General features: G+C 34.6%; 2 protein-coding genes across 4 annotated transcripts; one reads left to right on the top strand and one right to left on the bottom strand.

Moving 5' to 3' along the window:
* Positions 1 to 534: 534 nt before the first annotated feature.
* On the bottom strand, positions 535 to 7,608 carry LOC114384688 (sorting nexin 2B-like). Of its 3 annotated transcripts, none has more exons than XM_028344406.1 (6): positions 7,540 to 7,608; positions 6,135 to 7,389; positions 5,576 to 5,785; positions 5,174 to 5,437; positions 2,908 to 2,994; positions 535 to 832 (listed from the first exon to the last, which is right to left on the bottom strand). In XM_028344406.1, exons 2-6 carry the CDS (start codon positions 7,176 to 7,178, stop codon positions 752 to 754), a joined length of 1,686 nt encoding a protein of 561 aa, XP_028200207.1. In that variant the 5' UTR covers positions 7,179 to 7,389; positions 7,540 to 7,608; the 3' UTR covers positions 535 to 751. The 3 variants fall into 3 exon arrangements, with proteins under 3 accessions (XP_028200207.1, XP_028200206.1, XP_028200208.1); XM_028344405.1 differs by having other exon boundaries at positions 7,499 to 7,591; XM_028344407.1 differs by lacking the exon at positions 7,540 to 7,608 and having other exon boundaries at positions 5,174 to 5,434; positions 6,135 to 7,492.
* A 5,739-nt stretch (positions 7,609 to 13,347) lies between these two features.
* On the top strand, positions 13,348 to 16,322 carry LOC114383569 (laccase-3-like). The gene is made up of 6 exons (XM_028343264.1): positions 13,348 to 13,499; positions 13,614 to 13,765; positions 14,022 to 14,266; positions 14,426 to 14,554; positions 14,660 to 15,616; positions 15,928 to 16,322. Exons 1-6 carry the CDS (start codon positions 13,386 to 13,388, stop codon positions 16,056 to 16,058), a joined length of 1,728 nt encoding a protein of 575 aa, XP_028199065.1. The 5' UTR covers positions 13,348 to 13,385; the 3' UTR covers positions 16,059 to 16,322.
* The last annotated feature ends 1,388 nt before the right edge of the window (positions 16,323 to 17,710 follow it).

Here is a 17,710-nt window from a genome sequence, read left to right as displayed (position 1 = left end):
ACGATTATGAAAAAATAAATATTGAATATTATATACATCAGTTTTTGGCAATAGATGCAGAAGAATTCAGTTATATATTATAAACTTTTGCTTTAGATTTTATATATTATAAACTAATTCTTTTACTCTGCACAAGTTATATAGAGATTTTATACACTAATAAAGGAAATTAATTTACTTAGGCACTAAATTTGTCTACAATATTTTATATCAAATACATGTAACAAAATGATGTATATGCATTTTACACCAAATATCAAATGGGCTAATAAAGTTGCCAAGCCTAGTAACTCTTATGGGGTTTGATGTCTTTCTAGTTATGTCACGAAGATTTATGGACCTCTAAAGTAAATTGCTTTGTAAACATCTCAAAAAGAGACTCTAATATGCGCAGCAACACATCAAACACAAATGAAACTCAGTTAGTGTGCGCCGTAAATTCATATGCAGTATGTATATTTTAACACCCCTTAGTAATATGATCTGCTTTAGTCAACTGGAAAAAGATTTATGCAACCAACCAAAAACAAAACCTAGGAAAAGCAGCAGGAATCAAACCAAATAGCAAGTAATGTACAACAGCAAGTATGCTTTTAATGATGTGTAAGAAATGTTCTCAAAGGTACAAGTGTGAGAACGAGCCTAAGAACCCACGAAGAGCTTCCGTTAGTTTATTGTCATGACTACAGACATATTTCTGGAGAGTGGCACATCAATGAATAAAATGAAGATTTACATTTACAGCCACAGATCAAGTGTTCTCATCCACATATCCACGGGTATCTTCAACAACTTTTGTCCAGACGTTTGCTATTTTCTCAGCATACCCCACCTAAAGATAGCATATAAAAATTGGCATCTGAGCCGACAAATTACAAAAGCTGACTGAAAATACAGTTTTTTATTTTCATTAATTTAACCATAAGAATACAAGCACGCACACACCTGCGAATTTCAATGCAGTTAAACCACTCTCAAACTAATTTTAAAAGCATAGACAAGTAGAACAGTAGACTCTTGTCTCTAGCTTCTCAAGCATGCTCTCACAATTTTAACATCTTAACTAAGAGATCAACGGATGTTACAAACCAACTGAATTCAAGAATAGAATAAAAGATAGAAAGAACAAGAATGAATTTGTTATTGGAGAATGGAATATGAACAGAAAAATGAGAACTTTTTTTTTTTCTCAAGCCTCAATGGCTTCATGTGATGTTGTATGATACTTCTAGTTTTAAACCCACATCTCTTTAGATGTTGCTTAGAAGGCAACACTGTAAGTAGAACCTCAGCACTTAAACTTTGCCGACTTTTACATATTTAGGCTTGATGTGTTTGATTTTGTGTTTCGTGCATTTGGTTTTGAGCATTAGACATTTATTAGAGTTGGGATACGTTATATTTACATATTAAACAATTTAGATGTTGCTTAGAAGGCAACACTGTAAGTAGAACCTCAGCACTTAAACTTTGCCGACTTTTACATATTTAGGCTTGATGTGTTTGATTTTGTGTTTCGTGCATTTGGTTTTGAGCATTAGACATTTATTAGAGTTGGGATACGTTATATTTACATATTAAACAATTTATATGTTTGATATTCTGTATGCTGATGCCATGTCTCAGTTGCATGCAACACTGTAAGTAGAACCTCAGCACTTAAACTTTGCCGACTTTTACATATTTAGGCTTGATGTGTTTGATTTTGTGTTTCGTGCATTTGGTTTTGAGCATTAGACATTTATTAGAGTTGGGATACGTTATATTTACATATTAAACAATTTATATGTTTGATATTCTGTATGCTGATGCCATGTCTCAGTTGCATGCACTGTGGGTCCATGTTTCTTCAGGGGGGGGCACTGCACCAAAATTTATATATGACATTGATGTTGTACATCTTAAAAAGATGGACTTCATCAAATTATTAAGGGCTGTAGGTGTTGACTGATGTGTACAAGAAGGCTAATGACTTCATATCTCAAGTGGACAATACTACTACAACAACAACAACAATAACCAAGACACTTGGTGAGATCAAATGACACCATGAAGTTCTGCTGTGAAACATCTCAATAGACAAACTATTGACCTCTAGATCCTTCTTAATCGATTCTCATGTACCTTTTTCTCGGTCTCCCTCTACCCCTAGCTACTGGGCTACTCTCCATCTAATCTACTCTCCTAATTGGGGCTTCTATAGGTCTTCTCCATGTATGCCGAAGCCACCTAAGGCAAGACTATAACATGACAAGTTTTCGTGTGGACAAGGTCACAACTTTATTGTCTGAACAAACACTGGGAGAAACAAAAAAGCTAATCAAATAAGAACATGCGTTTTCTCCAACCAAATTTCAACTTTCTCTCCTAAAAAATTTATTGAGTTTATCACTTTGCTTATTAAATCCCTATCATATAACTATTTCTAACTAGTTTTCTTTTTTCTTTTTTGGTAAATACTACAGCAGATTTTCTTGATCCCAAGGAAATCATCTCATTAATTTTTCTTCATCTCATTGAAACTTCTAGTCATAATAAGCTAATCCATTTGCTCTTACTTTCTAATCTTTCTCTTTCCTCATGCTTCCCTCTCGTTGCAAGCATAGCATCGTCTAAAACTAATACATTACTTCTCTTTAGCAAACAGTCATGTTCACATCTAAATGAACTTGTTCAGACAGACAGACACTTGCATGATCTATCAATTATCTAGTAGTTACTCCACTGACATTACAAGAGACATATGTCAACAAAAAAAACTGTAACACTAATTTATCTCAGCAAAAACACTCAACAAAATAGAAAGTGTTTATATGTAGGTATAGAGTGGAAACCATTAAAAGAAAATACAGTTTCAACTTAAGGAGGAATTTAAAAAGAAAAGATATATATAATTATATCATATACCTGATTAACTACAAATCCTTTCAGCATGTTTAAGAAGTCAGCCTGCCTCTCTTTATCAAGCCTTTCAAGTTCATTCCTATTGTTTTCCTGCATTGGCAGCATTATTGTCCATTATCCAAAATATAGACAAAGTAAACTAAAAATAAATTCAGAATACAGACAGCCTACATTTTAGGATTGGACTTAGACATGGTATATCCAAACATAATAATTATAAACGAGATGCTATCAGCAGAGCCAAACCAGATTGCATGAAATATAACCTAACCGATGTTAGATGATGAGGAAGAAGTAAAAATGAGATAAAAGATCATTCCATATAAAGCAATGCTGCCAACAGATCGCTACATAAGAAGCACATAATCATTTGCATGTAGCCTTCATAACAAAAACTGTGTACAAAGCAGAGTTAAAGACAGAGCAAAAGATCCCACCTATACCAGATCACATTATCCATTTTATTCAATGGGGTACTCACTGTGATTCCAAATAACAGCGTTTTGAATTGAATTTTTTTTTTTTACTCAAACAGAAAGGATTGAATAAATAAAAAAATTCACATATGTTTGGTATTAAGAATTTCAGGTAGAGGGTTAGTAAATAAGAAGAGAAAAAGGTGGATAACAATAATAAACACAATATATGATTGATATATGTAATAGGTTATAGCACCCAAATCTAAAACTCTTATTTATACTAATTAGGTCATGCACCAATACTATTAGTACAAGCCTGAGCTCAATAAAAATAAGACTAATAACCTTTTTTTTTTTTTTTTGCTCTGCATAAGACTAATAACCTAATACTAATATAAATATCTTAACACTTTCCCTCATGCTTTAGCCCGTGACATGACAAGTAGTAAACCCAAAAATACAAGGCAATAAACCCCAGCCCATCTAGCCAAAAAACTTACACAACTAGTATTCCCCATGAATCACAAATCTCTGCAAAGTCCTAACACAGATAGCTCCTATAATCTCTACACATTTCCCAAGAAAATCTTTGACATTTCTCCTCACTGTCCCCTCAACCACATAAAACTATTTGAAAGCTTATTCAAATAGCATCTTAGTCTGATGCCAAACAGGCCATGCAAAGCTGGAATCCGAATCAAGACAGAACAAAAACTAAAAATGCCTAAGAGAGGCAGAACAGCAATTCAGCAATCAAAAAGGGAAAAAGCAAAAGTTTATTTTGGAGAATGTTGGACCACCCCAAAAAAAACACTGAAGAGATGAAAGGAGTGAAATAGGGTTAAAACACTTACAAGATGTTGGAGATGCACCCAACACACCAAAACCACAACCAAACCAAAAACACAAGAAGAAGAAACCACAAAAAGTACCAAAGAATCAGCAATAATAGAAAGAAGAAAGGCAGACCCAAAGAGGATATTTGACAGAAAACCTCAAAATCACAGGAGAAACACCATGCAAAATTACTCAAATCACCTCCAACTCCAGTCAAGACAAAATCCAAAAATCAGAAGACGGACTTTGTCTGGAATAAAAACAGAGTTCACCAGAAAATTCTTCAATGCTGGTAGTTAGATTTATAAAACCATTCGAGTACCTTTTACTTAACAGCTTAAGCTTATAGGAGTGGTTTTTGACATAGTATCAGAGTGGTCATAGAGGCACTGAAAAGTTTAAATCATAGACTTTATGTAGCGAAAGAGATAAAGACAAGAAAGGAAAGTAATATTAAGAAGAATAAGATTATTAACAGAGCAGAAGAGAGTCACCAACAACGCATACATGAGAACAGATTCTAGCTTGGATACTGAGGAGAGATACTACAGAAAATAGAGAAGAGACTGTACAACCAAATATGATGAGCTAAATACAAGAGAAAGGTGACTCTCCTCAAGCAGGATTTATCTTACTAATAGTTGGGTCAATTGTCAATACCACGAGTAGAAGCCCTAATAACATCTTAATGCTTAGGAAATGTTTCCATTGTGGATTGGATATAAAACAAGAAGTTGAACAAAACACAACTTCGATGGATAGCATGAAAGAGAAACATTGTCAAGTGTCAACTGAATCATATATGCTTGAGGCATAAATACCATCTTGAAACACAAATTATCCTTAACGCATACAGCTATTTGAAGACAGGCTATTTAGCCAAAGAAACCAATAAAATTTAAAAAAGAGGATGAAACCATACAGCTATTTGAAGACAACCTATCTAGCCCAAGAAACCAATAAAATTCTAAAATGTGGACAAAACCATACAGCTATTTGAAGACAAACCATACCTTGATCCGCTCATATTCTCTAATTGCAACATTCTTAGCATCTTCAGTGACTCTTATAGTTTCTTGTAGCTCCTCCAACTTACGAACCCTTGATTTGTCAGCCCCAAAAATTTTAGATGAGGCCACTTCAAGTTTTTCAGCTCTTGACTGCAAAGAAGACAATTCTGACAGAAGAGTCTGCACCGTCAATAATGCACTTGAACGATCCGAGAATGCACCATGAACAGCCAACATTAATCCAAGATACTCATGAAGCGTATCCTGCTATGCATAAATTGGAAAATCACCAAAATATTTAGTGGGTTGCCCTTTATCGGGAAGCACGATACATATTGTTGCTTAAAACAGACAACTCAATGGAAAATGTATCATTGAAAATTTTGATATAATTTTGTCATATACCAAATGCTTCACAGTCTGAGCATTTAATTCTCGAAACAATCTGCTAGCTTTGACAGCAGCTGTTGCTACACCTTTCATGTCAGCAGCCCGTACCCTCTGAGAGTTCACAATAGCCTCTTCATTCTCATATTTTGTCAATTTAATAAATGCCAGCCCTAGTTCACCCATTGTCTCTCCCATATCTTGCTGTGCTTTGACAAGTGATTCAGCCTACATCAAAATTAGCACATGACTGGAAAATTCATAGGAACCAATAATCATACAATCATAAACATGGTTTTAAAAATTGGTCAGTGTTCACAACATCAGCCGCAATGTCAAGGTTTTTGGGCACACTGCAACCACAATCGCGACCACATCAGCCACATTTGCACGCAATGTAAAGTATTGTGACAATACTACATTGCAACAATAATGCAACCATGATCACAGTTTAAAACCTTGGTCATAAGCTCAGTAAAAGAATGTAACACAAGTTAAACAGCTACATACACACAGACTAATGATCTGAAATAGAAACCAACTGTGATTCACCGAAAACATAAAAACCAAATAGCACCTGTTGAGATGCACCAGTGATCTGCTGCTCAAGCTCCTGAATCTTTTCCTTCTTCTCCAAAAACTCCTTATCCTCCTCCACAACGGAAGGCCTGGAACCTCCCCAATCATTGGCCACAGACTGCCTCAACTCCTTGAACAGCCTCATTAAATCCATCCCCCCTCTCGCCGGTTGCATAACCTCATGCGGCGCAAGCACACTCTCCCCCATCAGCTGCTTGGGAAGCTTCGCCGCACCGTCGAGCACCCTCGACGCCACGTCGGTGGTCGTCGGCAGCGGCAGCCTCCCCTGCACCTGCAAAAACACCCTGAACTCGTCGCTCTTCCTGATCACCGGATGCGCTGCGAGCCGCCGCAGGTACTTCTCCAGCGCCATTCTTCTCTGCTCCACGAACTCCTGCTTCTGCATCACCTGGCTCTCCACCACGCTCTTGTCCGGCCTCGGGGGAATGAAGAACCCACGGTACGCCTCCGCCAGCCGGTCGGAGAGCGTCACCACGTCGCGGAACCGCCGCCGGACCGCAAAGTCGGCGCCTCCGGCGCCAAATTCCGGAATGTTAGTCTTTGTGGTGATCAAGTAGGTCACGTAATTGTTGCTGCCAGGAACAATCGAATTCGAGGTTTCTTGCTCCTTGACAGGGTTCGAAACTGTTATCTTCAAATACTCCGAACTCGAAGACGGAGATCGAGAGAGGGAAATTGGCGAAGATGGAGACTCGATGCCGTTAGTGTCGCCGTCGAAGGGCGTGAAAACGGCTTCGGCGTAGGAGGGAGGGTCAAGGTAAGAGGAGGCGTCGGGGGAGCTAGGGTTTGGGGAGAGGAGGGGATCGGAGTCGGCGGGGGTGGCGAGGATCGGCGGCGAGAGAGGGTGGTGGTGGTGAGACTCGGAGAGCGTGGACATGGCGCTGCGGTAATTGGAGGAGAACGGTGATGTTGCGGCGGTGTCATCGTTACCGTTGTTGCCGGCGGCGGCGGCGTCGTCGTCGTGGAGTACGAGGTTTTCCATTTCGTCACGGGGCACGGAGAGAGGGTGGTCCTCCATCATTGTGGTTGGTGAATGAGAATTTGGGAAATTCTGGAATCGAAAGTGAGGCAAGTGTTGATGGAGCTTGCAGCTTGCTGCTTGCAAGATGGATGATGATGGACGAGGAGAGAGGGATTAGGGTGAGATTCGCATTAGGGATTTGGGAGAGTCACTGTGTGAGGGGACTGGGAGCTGTTGGCTAACGTGCGCCGAGGTGTGATGAGTTGGAATCCTGAGGTTGAAGAAGACCATGCAGGGACCAGATGCACCACTCAGATTAGGTCAGTATACGTGGAAAAATTAAAATCCAAACTAATTGCAAGTAAATTTTCGTTGCCTACCTAAAAAAAACCAGAGAGAGAGTCAGAAAAACGAGTATAACCTGCCAGGTTCTGTAGGAGAGAAGTTTGATTAATCATGATGAAAAAATCGATTTCTGAAAATGATGATTCCTGAGAATATCTAACAATGTTTGATTAATCTTTATATATTTTTTGAAAATTAAAATAAATTTTTTTCCACCTAAAATGGTGGGATTCTCATTTTCCTCCTTAAAAATATTTTTATTTTTCAAAAAAATGAGTTAAAATTAATTCATGTGAATCATAATATTGTAATAATCTTTTTTTATTAATTAGATACTAAACATAACATAAGAATCATAACTTTCCATTTTAAAATTCTTGAATCCCCTTAATTGGAATGTCTTATACTACCATAATGATAAACGTGTAATATTAAAGAATAGGAACAATATTAACATTAATATCAAAATACATTTTGTTTTAGTATTTGAATTTCCTATTTTGATGATTTCTGGCGTATCTTTCCATAGGTCGATGCCTATACTATTGTTTAAAAAAGATTGTGAATTAAAAAATATTGAATTTAAGTTTAGGGTAAACGATAATTCAACACTTCATGTTGTTTGAGGCAAAAACATTTCACCTTTCACTTATTAGGAAGTTTTCCATTTTTTTGTTATTTATATTTTAACACATAATTTTATTAGCATACTTTTCATTCACTTTTTAACGGTGCAAGTTAAATTTAAAGGAGAAAAACATTAATTTTTTTATTCTTCATATTTTTACTCTATAATGTTGTTACGTGTCTATTTGACGTGTGTTTTCTTCTCTAACACCAAGGTACACCCATTCTGGCACATAAGCTAATTAAAAGAAAACATATTACTCCACCACAAAAATCCAAAGCAAAGAAGTCAATTAGAATGAAGAATTAATCTCAAGTCGTCTCTACTTAAGAACTAAGGTACATCTAACTCCAGACTTGCAATATGATGTAGCATCATAATCTTAAATGAAAGAGGTAATTTCATTGAGTTAACAAACTATCAAGTAAATACTGATAATAAAAATATCTATCAAGTAAATTGAACGTTAGGATATAGAAATTACAAACACATCTTCAAATAGAATTCAAATTACAGAAAGCAGTATTTCATAATTATATGTTACAGACAAGTCAGCATAATAGAGAAATATTTGTTCTTTCATCTAAAAAAATATAAATTTGTTTAATGCTAAGGTGAATTGACAAGGAAAGTGCAAATGCATCCAATTTGTTCAATGAATTGGCTTTGTGATTATCTGAATGTATCCAATTCCTTACAGTATGTTTGTTTTAGAAAGAAAAAAAAATTGTTTACGAACACTTTGTGTTAATCTATACTTAGAGAAATATAGTCATATAGATGAGTGATATTTTTTTATAGCAAACCCCAATATATAAATGAGAACAGAAAAAACAATTACAAAAGGAGCTAGGGGGCAAATAAAGAGTTTCAATTAATAGTGATGAGTGATATAATTTAATAAAATAAATAAATTCTGTAAAAGAAATAAGATAAAATAAATAGTGTCAAATGTTAATTAAGTGTATGTAATATATATGTGAATGTTCAAATATCTTTACTGTTTAATTTAACACATCACTTTCAAAAGCACATTTAATGTTAATCATTCATTCATAGTGAATTGGCATTAAATGTCATTCAGTATTAAGATAAACATGTATATAATAAATATTTTTTCATCCTTTTATATTCTTGGAGATGTTGTGTTGCTACTATTCTAGGAGCTAATTAAAGAAAATTTAACAATTTTCTTGAATGTCTTCTAGCTACTAAGCAATTATGTTAACTTAGTTAACTTCCTTTCCAATGCTCATACAAATTGTTGTGGACTAAAATTCAAAAAAATGTATAAAGATTTTAACCTCAAGGATTTATCCACTATTAAGAGACACCATCATGTATGATCCTTACTTTTGTACCACCAAGTAAGTAGATTAATTAATGTGTGATTGTTTCAACTTAACTAAAGTTTTAGATTCGAATCCTTTGTATGCATCTATATTTCATACCCTATAAAGAGATGTAACCCCTAGGTGAGATCATCACATTCTACTCCCTCTATATTTCATACCTATAACTTATTTGTTAACTTACACTTCAAAGTGTCATTAAGTGAAGAAAGATTTACCTTTTTCCGGCGGAACATGGTTAACACAAAGAAAAGTCATTGTAATAACAACTTGAAAACTAAGAATCCAATTTAATGGCCTAGATAGGCAACATGAAAAGCATCAAAATAAAAGAAGAGAAAAACACCTAAAAACAAGGAACTAATGACTAAAGAAATTAGTTTATATGCGAATGTTAGGAAAGAAGAAAGAAGAGTGTCAAAACAAAAAAAAAGCATAAAAAGAGAAAAAAAAAATTATATATAAGTATATAACTAACAACTTAGAACTAAAGATATTGGTTGCTAACCAAGCTCCATTTATTGAGCACATGAAAAAAAGAAAACAAGAAAGAGGCAAAGAAAAACAAAGAAGTGAATCAATCCCAAAATAGTAAGAGCCCCAATAACCCTCCCCTAAAGCTTTTCCGCATTATGATTAGGGTAAAAGTCTGAACATTGTTGGATGTCTCCATCCTTTTAAAAAAGAAAAACATGAAAAACCTTATGCTGAAGAACTAGCTTTTGATAAACCTAGAAGAGTATAATGGCATCATAGACCCTTAACACATCAATGATTTTTTCTTGACTATGGTCTTCCAAGGAGAAACTGTGCCCATCATGTGTAGGGAGTTTCCCAAGGCAACACGCTCATGGTTCAACTCACTGCCATAGAATTTTATTGAATTCTTAAGACAAGTTGGAGCATCAACTCAAATTACACTTCACTACTAACAAGGAACAACACAAGTCATCCCACTGGCTTGTGCACATATACTAAAAGACTTGAAAGAATCTTTTTGAGATCTTATTACTCAATTTTGGTTAAAGGTTGTAGCATTACTTTCTACCTTCTTTAATTGATAATCACAAGCATTACTTTTTACCCTCTTTGTCAAATATATAATCTTATTATCTTCTTCTATAGCTTTCATTTTCATTGTTAAATCATACAGTTGTTTTTCTCTTTTTTAGGGACTATTTCTTTTTTTCCTCAAAGAACGTCTTATCTTCCTTATTTATCAAAACTTTATACCTTATTTATAACTTCTTGGTTGGTAAGAATATTTTTCTAGTTTTGTCAAAGTTAATCTTTTAGCATAATCTAAATCAGGTTATGATTAACATGTGATATTTGAATTTTAATTTATGAAATTGATTTTCTACTATCTCAACTCACTATCTTATAGTGACAGCTCCATGTTATTAGTGTCTTATCCGATAGTTTGGGAGTGTTTCCATGCACTACCACTTTTATTATAAAAAAAAAAAAAAAGAAGAACAAAGACAGAGCATCTTAACATTTTAAATCATTAATGTTAAAGTATTATTGAAAACTTTATTCAACAAATGTGAACTTTTATATGACAAACTGCTCCTCTCACACTTCTTTTTCAAAGGATCCAGGTTCGTTTCATTTTGATGGATGTTGATTGATTTATCCACTTCTACTGAACTTGACCCTTCGGAGTAAAAGCAATCCAGATTTGTAGCATTATCCAATCTCGTGATTGGCCTTAATGTCTTATATTCAACAGGAACATGAATATTAATAGCAGAGCAACTAGGTCGGAAAGAAACTTATCTATTATTCTCTATTGAGCTTTTGAAATTCAGAGTTTGACATTGATGTTATGCTGCTGTAATTTGACAAGGAATATTGAGGCTTAAGCGCCTAAGAAAACCAAGCTCATGTATAGCTCTACATGATATTGATAAACACGTTACACGTGGTATTCGAAAATGGTTATGGTTAGAACTTAACAAATTAATAATTCATAATTGATTATATCGTTCTAAAGTCAGGTGGCAGCCTACCTAATACATGAATATTAGGGTGACCAATCAATACACTAACGACATTACAGGTACCATTTACAAAGAAAACATCGAAAGTAAGCGTATCAAACCTGCTTCATTTGAAATAAAAATAAACAGATTGTGTAAAAGTGGTGTGCTAATTAAATAAATTTGTGCCAGGATTGATGAATATACAAAAACTCGTTCTGCTATAGAAATCAGTCTAAATGATTGTGAAAGTCAACAATTTTATCCATGATAACCTATGACTAGATGAAAGTATTAACTTCTACATTATATTTATGCATTCTAATTAAATAGTCAACTAGACAATATATGTATCAAGATGTTTTTACTATGAGACTTATTGAGTTCATGTTTTCCATTTGTAGCTGGATCACACCTTCATTAATTTGCTACTTTAATTGCTATCCTTGTGGCCATTTGACCCTTGCATTCATGTTCTGTTCAGCTTAGCTAATGTATTGTGAGTGAAGGTGTTAAATCCACTCTCTTTTTTTTTTTTTTGGCTAATGAAAATTAAGCACTGTTTCAGCTAATAACTTTAGTATAGTCAACCAAACACGGAACTACTACTCTTTGCACTACCGAACCAAACCAAACCAAAATTCAACCCGACCTTAACTGCCCCTTATTTTAACTTCTTTTCAGTTATCTTTTCTTCCAAGGTTGATAAGATGCTCCTATGTTTCACTGTGAGAACATAATAAATAAACATAGGAAATATAGACTTGTGTGTTTAGGAAAATGCATGATCGTGTGGACCATATTGGCGTTTGAATTGTTGAACAGACGATCTGATTTCACAAACACCTTTTCTTTCTTTTTTGGGTACGAATTTAAAACAAACTTTTTTAACAGTGCACGAAAAAGACCAATTACTAATTAAAATTTCTCAAATTTTACTGATTTGGGAGTACTTTCCTTTCATTGAAAAATACGATGCTGCAACTTCTATTACATTAGAGATTAATATAACTTAAATCGTGGTTATCAGTATTTCTTCTCTATTCTACACCAAAATTAAAACTTTTTCTTTAGGTAAAAGAAACACGGAACTTTTTCTTAACAGAGGGAGAGGAGGGATTTTCATAAATTTTTGTTGTATGGTTCAAAATTAAGAAAGAGGGGGGAGGACTAATGTTTCTCCTTACTCAATTTTGACTTCTTCAAAATTCAAGGGATTCAGAGAAAAGAAAGGAAATTTTGCATTAACTAGAATAAATTATTTTGAAGGTTAGATCCTAATAAATATTCAAATTTTATGTTTTTTTATAATTTTTTTACATAAATCCTTAATAAAATAATAATTTTTATTTTGGTTCTTGAATTTTTTTTTAGTCTATGATAAAATAACAAATTTATCTAAAATACTAATAACAAATGAAAAAATATCAAAAAATAAACATAAAATTCGTTAATTTATTAGGGACTAAAAATAAAATAATCAAGGATAAAAACAATTGTTTTATTAGGAAGAAAAAAGATTTTTTTTTATTAGGAACAAACATGAAATTCGGATATTTAGTAAGAATGACAAACTTATTTTAACCTATTTTTAATTTAATACACGCAAGGGAATGAAGAGTATTTACTAGTTATCTTAAGAAGCACTTTCTGAAGATGATTTGTTAATAGTTCATATGTATTCTCGTACATAATGTTCCCTGCAATATATCTAAACCACAGAATCTAGCATTTATTCCACAGCTGATTGCGCTAGTGGGTGCACCAAATTCTCAGTGAGGTTAGACTAACAATCCTAAATTATTAAGTGTACTGTTAACTCATTAAATAATGGCCAAAACGATCCTCTTTCAAAGTTAAAACAAGGTTTAATCTAGGCATTTCCCGCTTTATCATTCTATAAATAGCTATACCTTAGACCAAATGCCACATAACTCAAGTAACTCCATTGACAACAATGAGGACTTACCACCTCCCTGGAAAGTCATGGTTCTCTTGGTTCTTACTTGGCCTACTTTCTATCATTGCTTCCCTTGCTTCAGCTGCAGAGAATCATTACCATGAGTTTGTTGTAAGTTTTTTATTTAATGTGATGATCACCCAATATTTGTCATCAGTTTCCAAGTATGACTTGCAGCAATTCTTAATTGTAATTACTAATTACTTCAATGTTTGATTGAAACAGATCCAAACTGTGCCAGTGAAGAGGCTGTGCAGAACCCAAAACATACTCACAGTAAATGGGCAGTTTCCTGGCCCAACAGTGGAAGCAAGAAATGGAGATTCTCTTGCAATCAAAGTAGTAAATGCTGGACCATACAACATCTCCATCCACTGGTAAATAGCATCATCATTTATCCTCACTTAAATTTCATGCCAAGTCATTTTATTTTACCCTTCAGTCAGAACTATTTCCCTATAGAAGTTGAATTAACCTTTTAATTCACTATGCTAATGATTTGGACACAACTTGTGCTCCATGTATGCCATTTAATAAAATTCTTTATCTTTGCCTTTCAAAAATAAAAATAAAAAATCACTATGCTAATGATACATACTTGAAAATTGAAATCTTATGTGTCCTTTTCATCAGGCATGGATTAAGGATGTTGAGAAATCCATGGGCAGATGGGCCTAGTTATGTGACTCAGTGTCCCATTCAACCAGGGGGAAGTTACACATACCGCTTTACAATCCAAAACCAAGAGGGGACACTATGGTGGCATGCTCACACTGGCTTCCTAAGAGCCACTGTGTATGGAGCTCTCATCATTTATCCAAAATTGGGTTCTCCTTATCCTTTCTCTATGCCTAATAGAGAATATCCCCTCCTTCTAGGTACATCGCTAAAGCCATCACTTATTCTGCTCGATTAAGTACTATAATTTCCTTAGCAGTAACTTTTACTCAATAGTGGACGCTTCAAAACATGCTGAACTCTTCATTTTTCCAAAAGCAATGATAATTCCATAACAATTGTATTATGATGATGCACAGCGGAATGGTTTGATAGGGATCCAATGGTTCTCTTAAGGCAGACACAATTTACAGGAGCACCTCCAAATGTATCTGTTGCATACACAATTAATGGTCAACCTGGAGATCTCTATAGATGTTCAAGTCAAGGTTTGGAATCATTCTACTCTTTCTAGAGCCATAACTTCCATGCAGATTTTGCATTCTCTTATGATATACACATGGCTAAAATGATACCATAAACATACAATTCAGAAACTGTGCGAGTTCCGGTAGATGCTGGCGAGACAATTCTCTTGAGAATCATCAACAGTGCACTCAACCAAGAACTCTTCTTCGCAATTGCCAACCACAGGATGACTGTTGTTGCTACAGATGCTGCTTACACCAAGCCTTTCACCACCAATGTCCTCATGATTGGTCCTGGTCAGACAATCAATGTCCTGGTCACTGCTGATCAAACCCCCGGGCGATACTACATGGCAGCACGCGCATATCAAACTGCGATGAATGCTGCATTTGACAACACTACCACCACTGCAATCCTAGAATACAAATCAGCCAGCTGCAGCAAAAAAAATGGACAACTTCCTAGACCAATACTGCCAGTATTGCCGGCTTTCAATGATACTGCCACTGCAACAGCATACACAACTGGGATCAGAGGCCTTTCCAAAATCAATGTCTTCACAAAAGTTGATGTGAACCTATACTTCATTGTTGGGTTGGGGCTAATCAACTGCACAAATCCTAATAGTCCAAGGTGCCAAGGACCAAATGGAACCCGATTCGCGGCCAGCATAAACAATCATTCCTTTGTGCTCCCAACAACCACCTCCTTAATGCAAGCCTACTATAACGGTATCCCTGGTGTCTTCACCACAGATTTTCCTCCAGTTCCTCCTTTACAATTCAATTACACCGGCAATGTACCCCGGGGACTGTGGACTCCTGCCAGAGGAACTAAGCTCTTCAAGTTGAAGTATGGTTCCAATGTTCAAATTGTTCTGCAGGACACAAGCATAGTGACTACTGAGGATCACCCTATGCATATTCATGGATTCCACTTCTTTGTAGTTGGTTCCGGCTTTGGCAACTTCAACCCAGCAACAGATCCTGCAAGGTTTAACCTTGTAGACCCACCTGTGAGGAACACCATTGGAACACCACCAGGAGGATGGGTGGCCATTCGTTTTGTGGCTGATAATCCAGGTAGCAATAGCATATTTACTCACATAAATGTTCTCTATCTTGCAGAGTTCATATTATGGACAAAACTTAGACGTAGATCAAAAGTGTTTTCAGTGTTATTCTCCTATCAGAATTAGAGTTTCACCTCGATAATTTATGTTGACTTTTAATACAAACCTTTATTATGCAAAATTCCTAAGTAAAAGTCCAATTCTGATTGGAGAATGACACCAGAAGTACCTAAGGAATGCATCTAAGTTTTCTCCTTGTACTATTTGGCTTAGCATTGCATACTAACCAATTATGTGATTTTTTTCCCTATTGCAAATCAGGAATTTGGTTCTTGCATTGTCACATAGACTCACATCTGAATTGGGGTCTGGCAACGGCACTTTTGGTAGAGAATGGAGTTGGTCCATCACAGTCAGTTATTCCTCCACCCCCGGATCTGCCTCAGTGTTAAGATCAACAAAGCATCATTAGTCATAAATTTTATGTTCCTCAATTATTGGCTTGTTGTTTTACGAGGTCTTTAAATACTTGCTAAATAGACAGTATTTGTCTGTGTTGTTTCAAGGTCCAGAATTGGACCATGCTCAATTGAGCAGCTATGTTTGTGTTTTTCTTGATTGGATGCAAGTGGTAGTGCTTTAATCTTTTAGAACATAAAATAGCATAGCGTGTGATCTCTCGTCATTAATAAAGAGTTACTATTTTTCTTTTACAAGTGTTCATGCATAGCACAACAGTTCCACATTTGAAGACATCAAGTTTAATAATGAACTAAAGAAAATATATATCATAAAAGAAATAGCAAATGCTTTCCTAATAGATAAGCACGTAGGTAGTATAGTAATGTACACTCTGCCAAGCATTTTATATATTTGTTGATGCTAACTTACATCTACTTGTTTTTTAAAAGGAGTGTAGTTTGTTAACAAATTATTTTAAATACACTTAAGGTGTATTTTAAATATATGGTAGCAAATATATATAGGATTTGTTAACTTAAACTTACTTATTTTTTAGAAGAAGTAAACAAATTATAACTACAAATTTCTTAAAATATATCCAAGGCATAAGTTTCTAGCGTATTCCTTCTAAAAAAAACGAATACGTGTAAGTTAACAAAACCTTTTTATTAAGTTTGGGGTGAACTTAGAAATCAGAGTGTGACAATAGCAAGACCCTTGTATAATCAGCCTTCCATTGTATGGACTTTCTTGGCTCCCTCCCTTGGGCATTGTTGTCTCGTTATACGTTTGCTCCAAAAAAAATATATATTGGAATGATTTTTTATTTTTCAAAGAGCCTACAAATAATAAAGTAAATAATGAAAGACTAAATTACAAGAACATTTCCTAAGTCTTTATTAAATTATACATAACTCTATTTTTTCATTTTCCTGAACTAATCCTCCTTTAAATTTGAAAACATTACACTAACATTCCCTTATATATTTGAAAATATTATACTAATACTCTCTCAAACTTTATACTAACATTCTCTATAAAAAAGATAAAAGTAATTGTTAAAAAAATAAAAGTATTTGTATAATTACACAAAATTTCAAGAGTTTTACTGTAATTTGCTTATTGTTGAGCAAATTACAATGAGAAAATTAAAGCAACACACCTAAACTTTTATCAAATTACAAAAATCTAGAGTTATTAATATCATTATCAGTACAATTAATATTGTTATTATATTGGGTATTCTCTTTACTTTGCCTTAGGTTACTGTTATTATAAATCCTAAACTTTCTCTTAATATTGTCTTACCTATTCCATATACTTATTTCACACACAAAAAAAAAAAAAACCTATTTCACACACCTAGGATTTTATCCTAAGAGATTTGAATTTTTTATTTACTAATTTATTTCTGTTTAATGCACTTTTATTTTTCCTTTTTTGTCTTAGTCTGATTGAAATTAGTTCACTTTAAAATAAATCTCCCAACTACCCAACGTACATGGGTTACCCAGAAATAATTACTCAATTTTTTTTCTTCTAATTTTAATCAAGTCAATAGAACAATGAAAGAGAAATATAAAGAACACACGTGAGTTCCATTTTACACAAAGATTAGCTGACCAAGTAATTTGCATCCATG

This window comes from Glycine soja, chromosome 14 (assembly GCF_004193775.1).
Source record: "Glycine soja cultivar W05 chromosome 14, ASM419377v2, whole genome shotgun sequence".
Classification (NCBI taxonomy): Eukaryota; Viridiplantae; Streptophyta; class Magnoliopsida; order Fabales; family Fabaceae; genus Glycine; species Glycine soja.
The sequence above is the reverse complement of the archived record's forward strand: the minus strand, read 5'-3'. Positions and strand labels throughout refer to the sequence as shown.

Coding starts and splice junctions, on each gene's coding strand:
- LOC114383569 (XM_028343264.1), top strand. CDS start 13,386: ATGAGGACTTACCACCTCCCTGGAAAGTCATGGTTCTCTTGGTTCTTA. Junction 13,500..13,613: donor ATCATTACCATGAGTTTGTT/GTAAGTTTTTTA, acceptor TGATTGAAACAG/ATCCAAACTGTGCCAGTGAA. Junction 13,766..14,021: donor TACAACATCTCCATCCACTG/GTAAATAGCATC, acceptor CCTTTTCATCAG/GCATGGATTAAGGATGTTGA.
- LOC114384688 (XM_028344406.1), bottom strand. CDS start 7,178: ATGATGGAGGACCACCCTCTCTCCGTGCCCCGTGACGAAATGGAAAAC. Junction 5,438..5,575: donor CTCAGACTGTGAAGCATTTG/GTATATGACAAA, acceptor ATTTATGCATAG/CAGGATACGCTTCATGAGTA. Junction 833..2,907: donor AAGGATTTGTAGTTAATCAG/GTATATGATATA, acceptor TGCTATCTTTAG/GTGGGGTATGCTGAGAAAAT.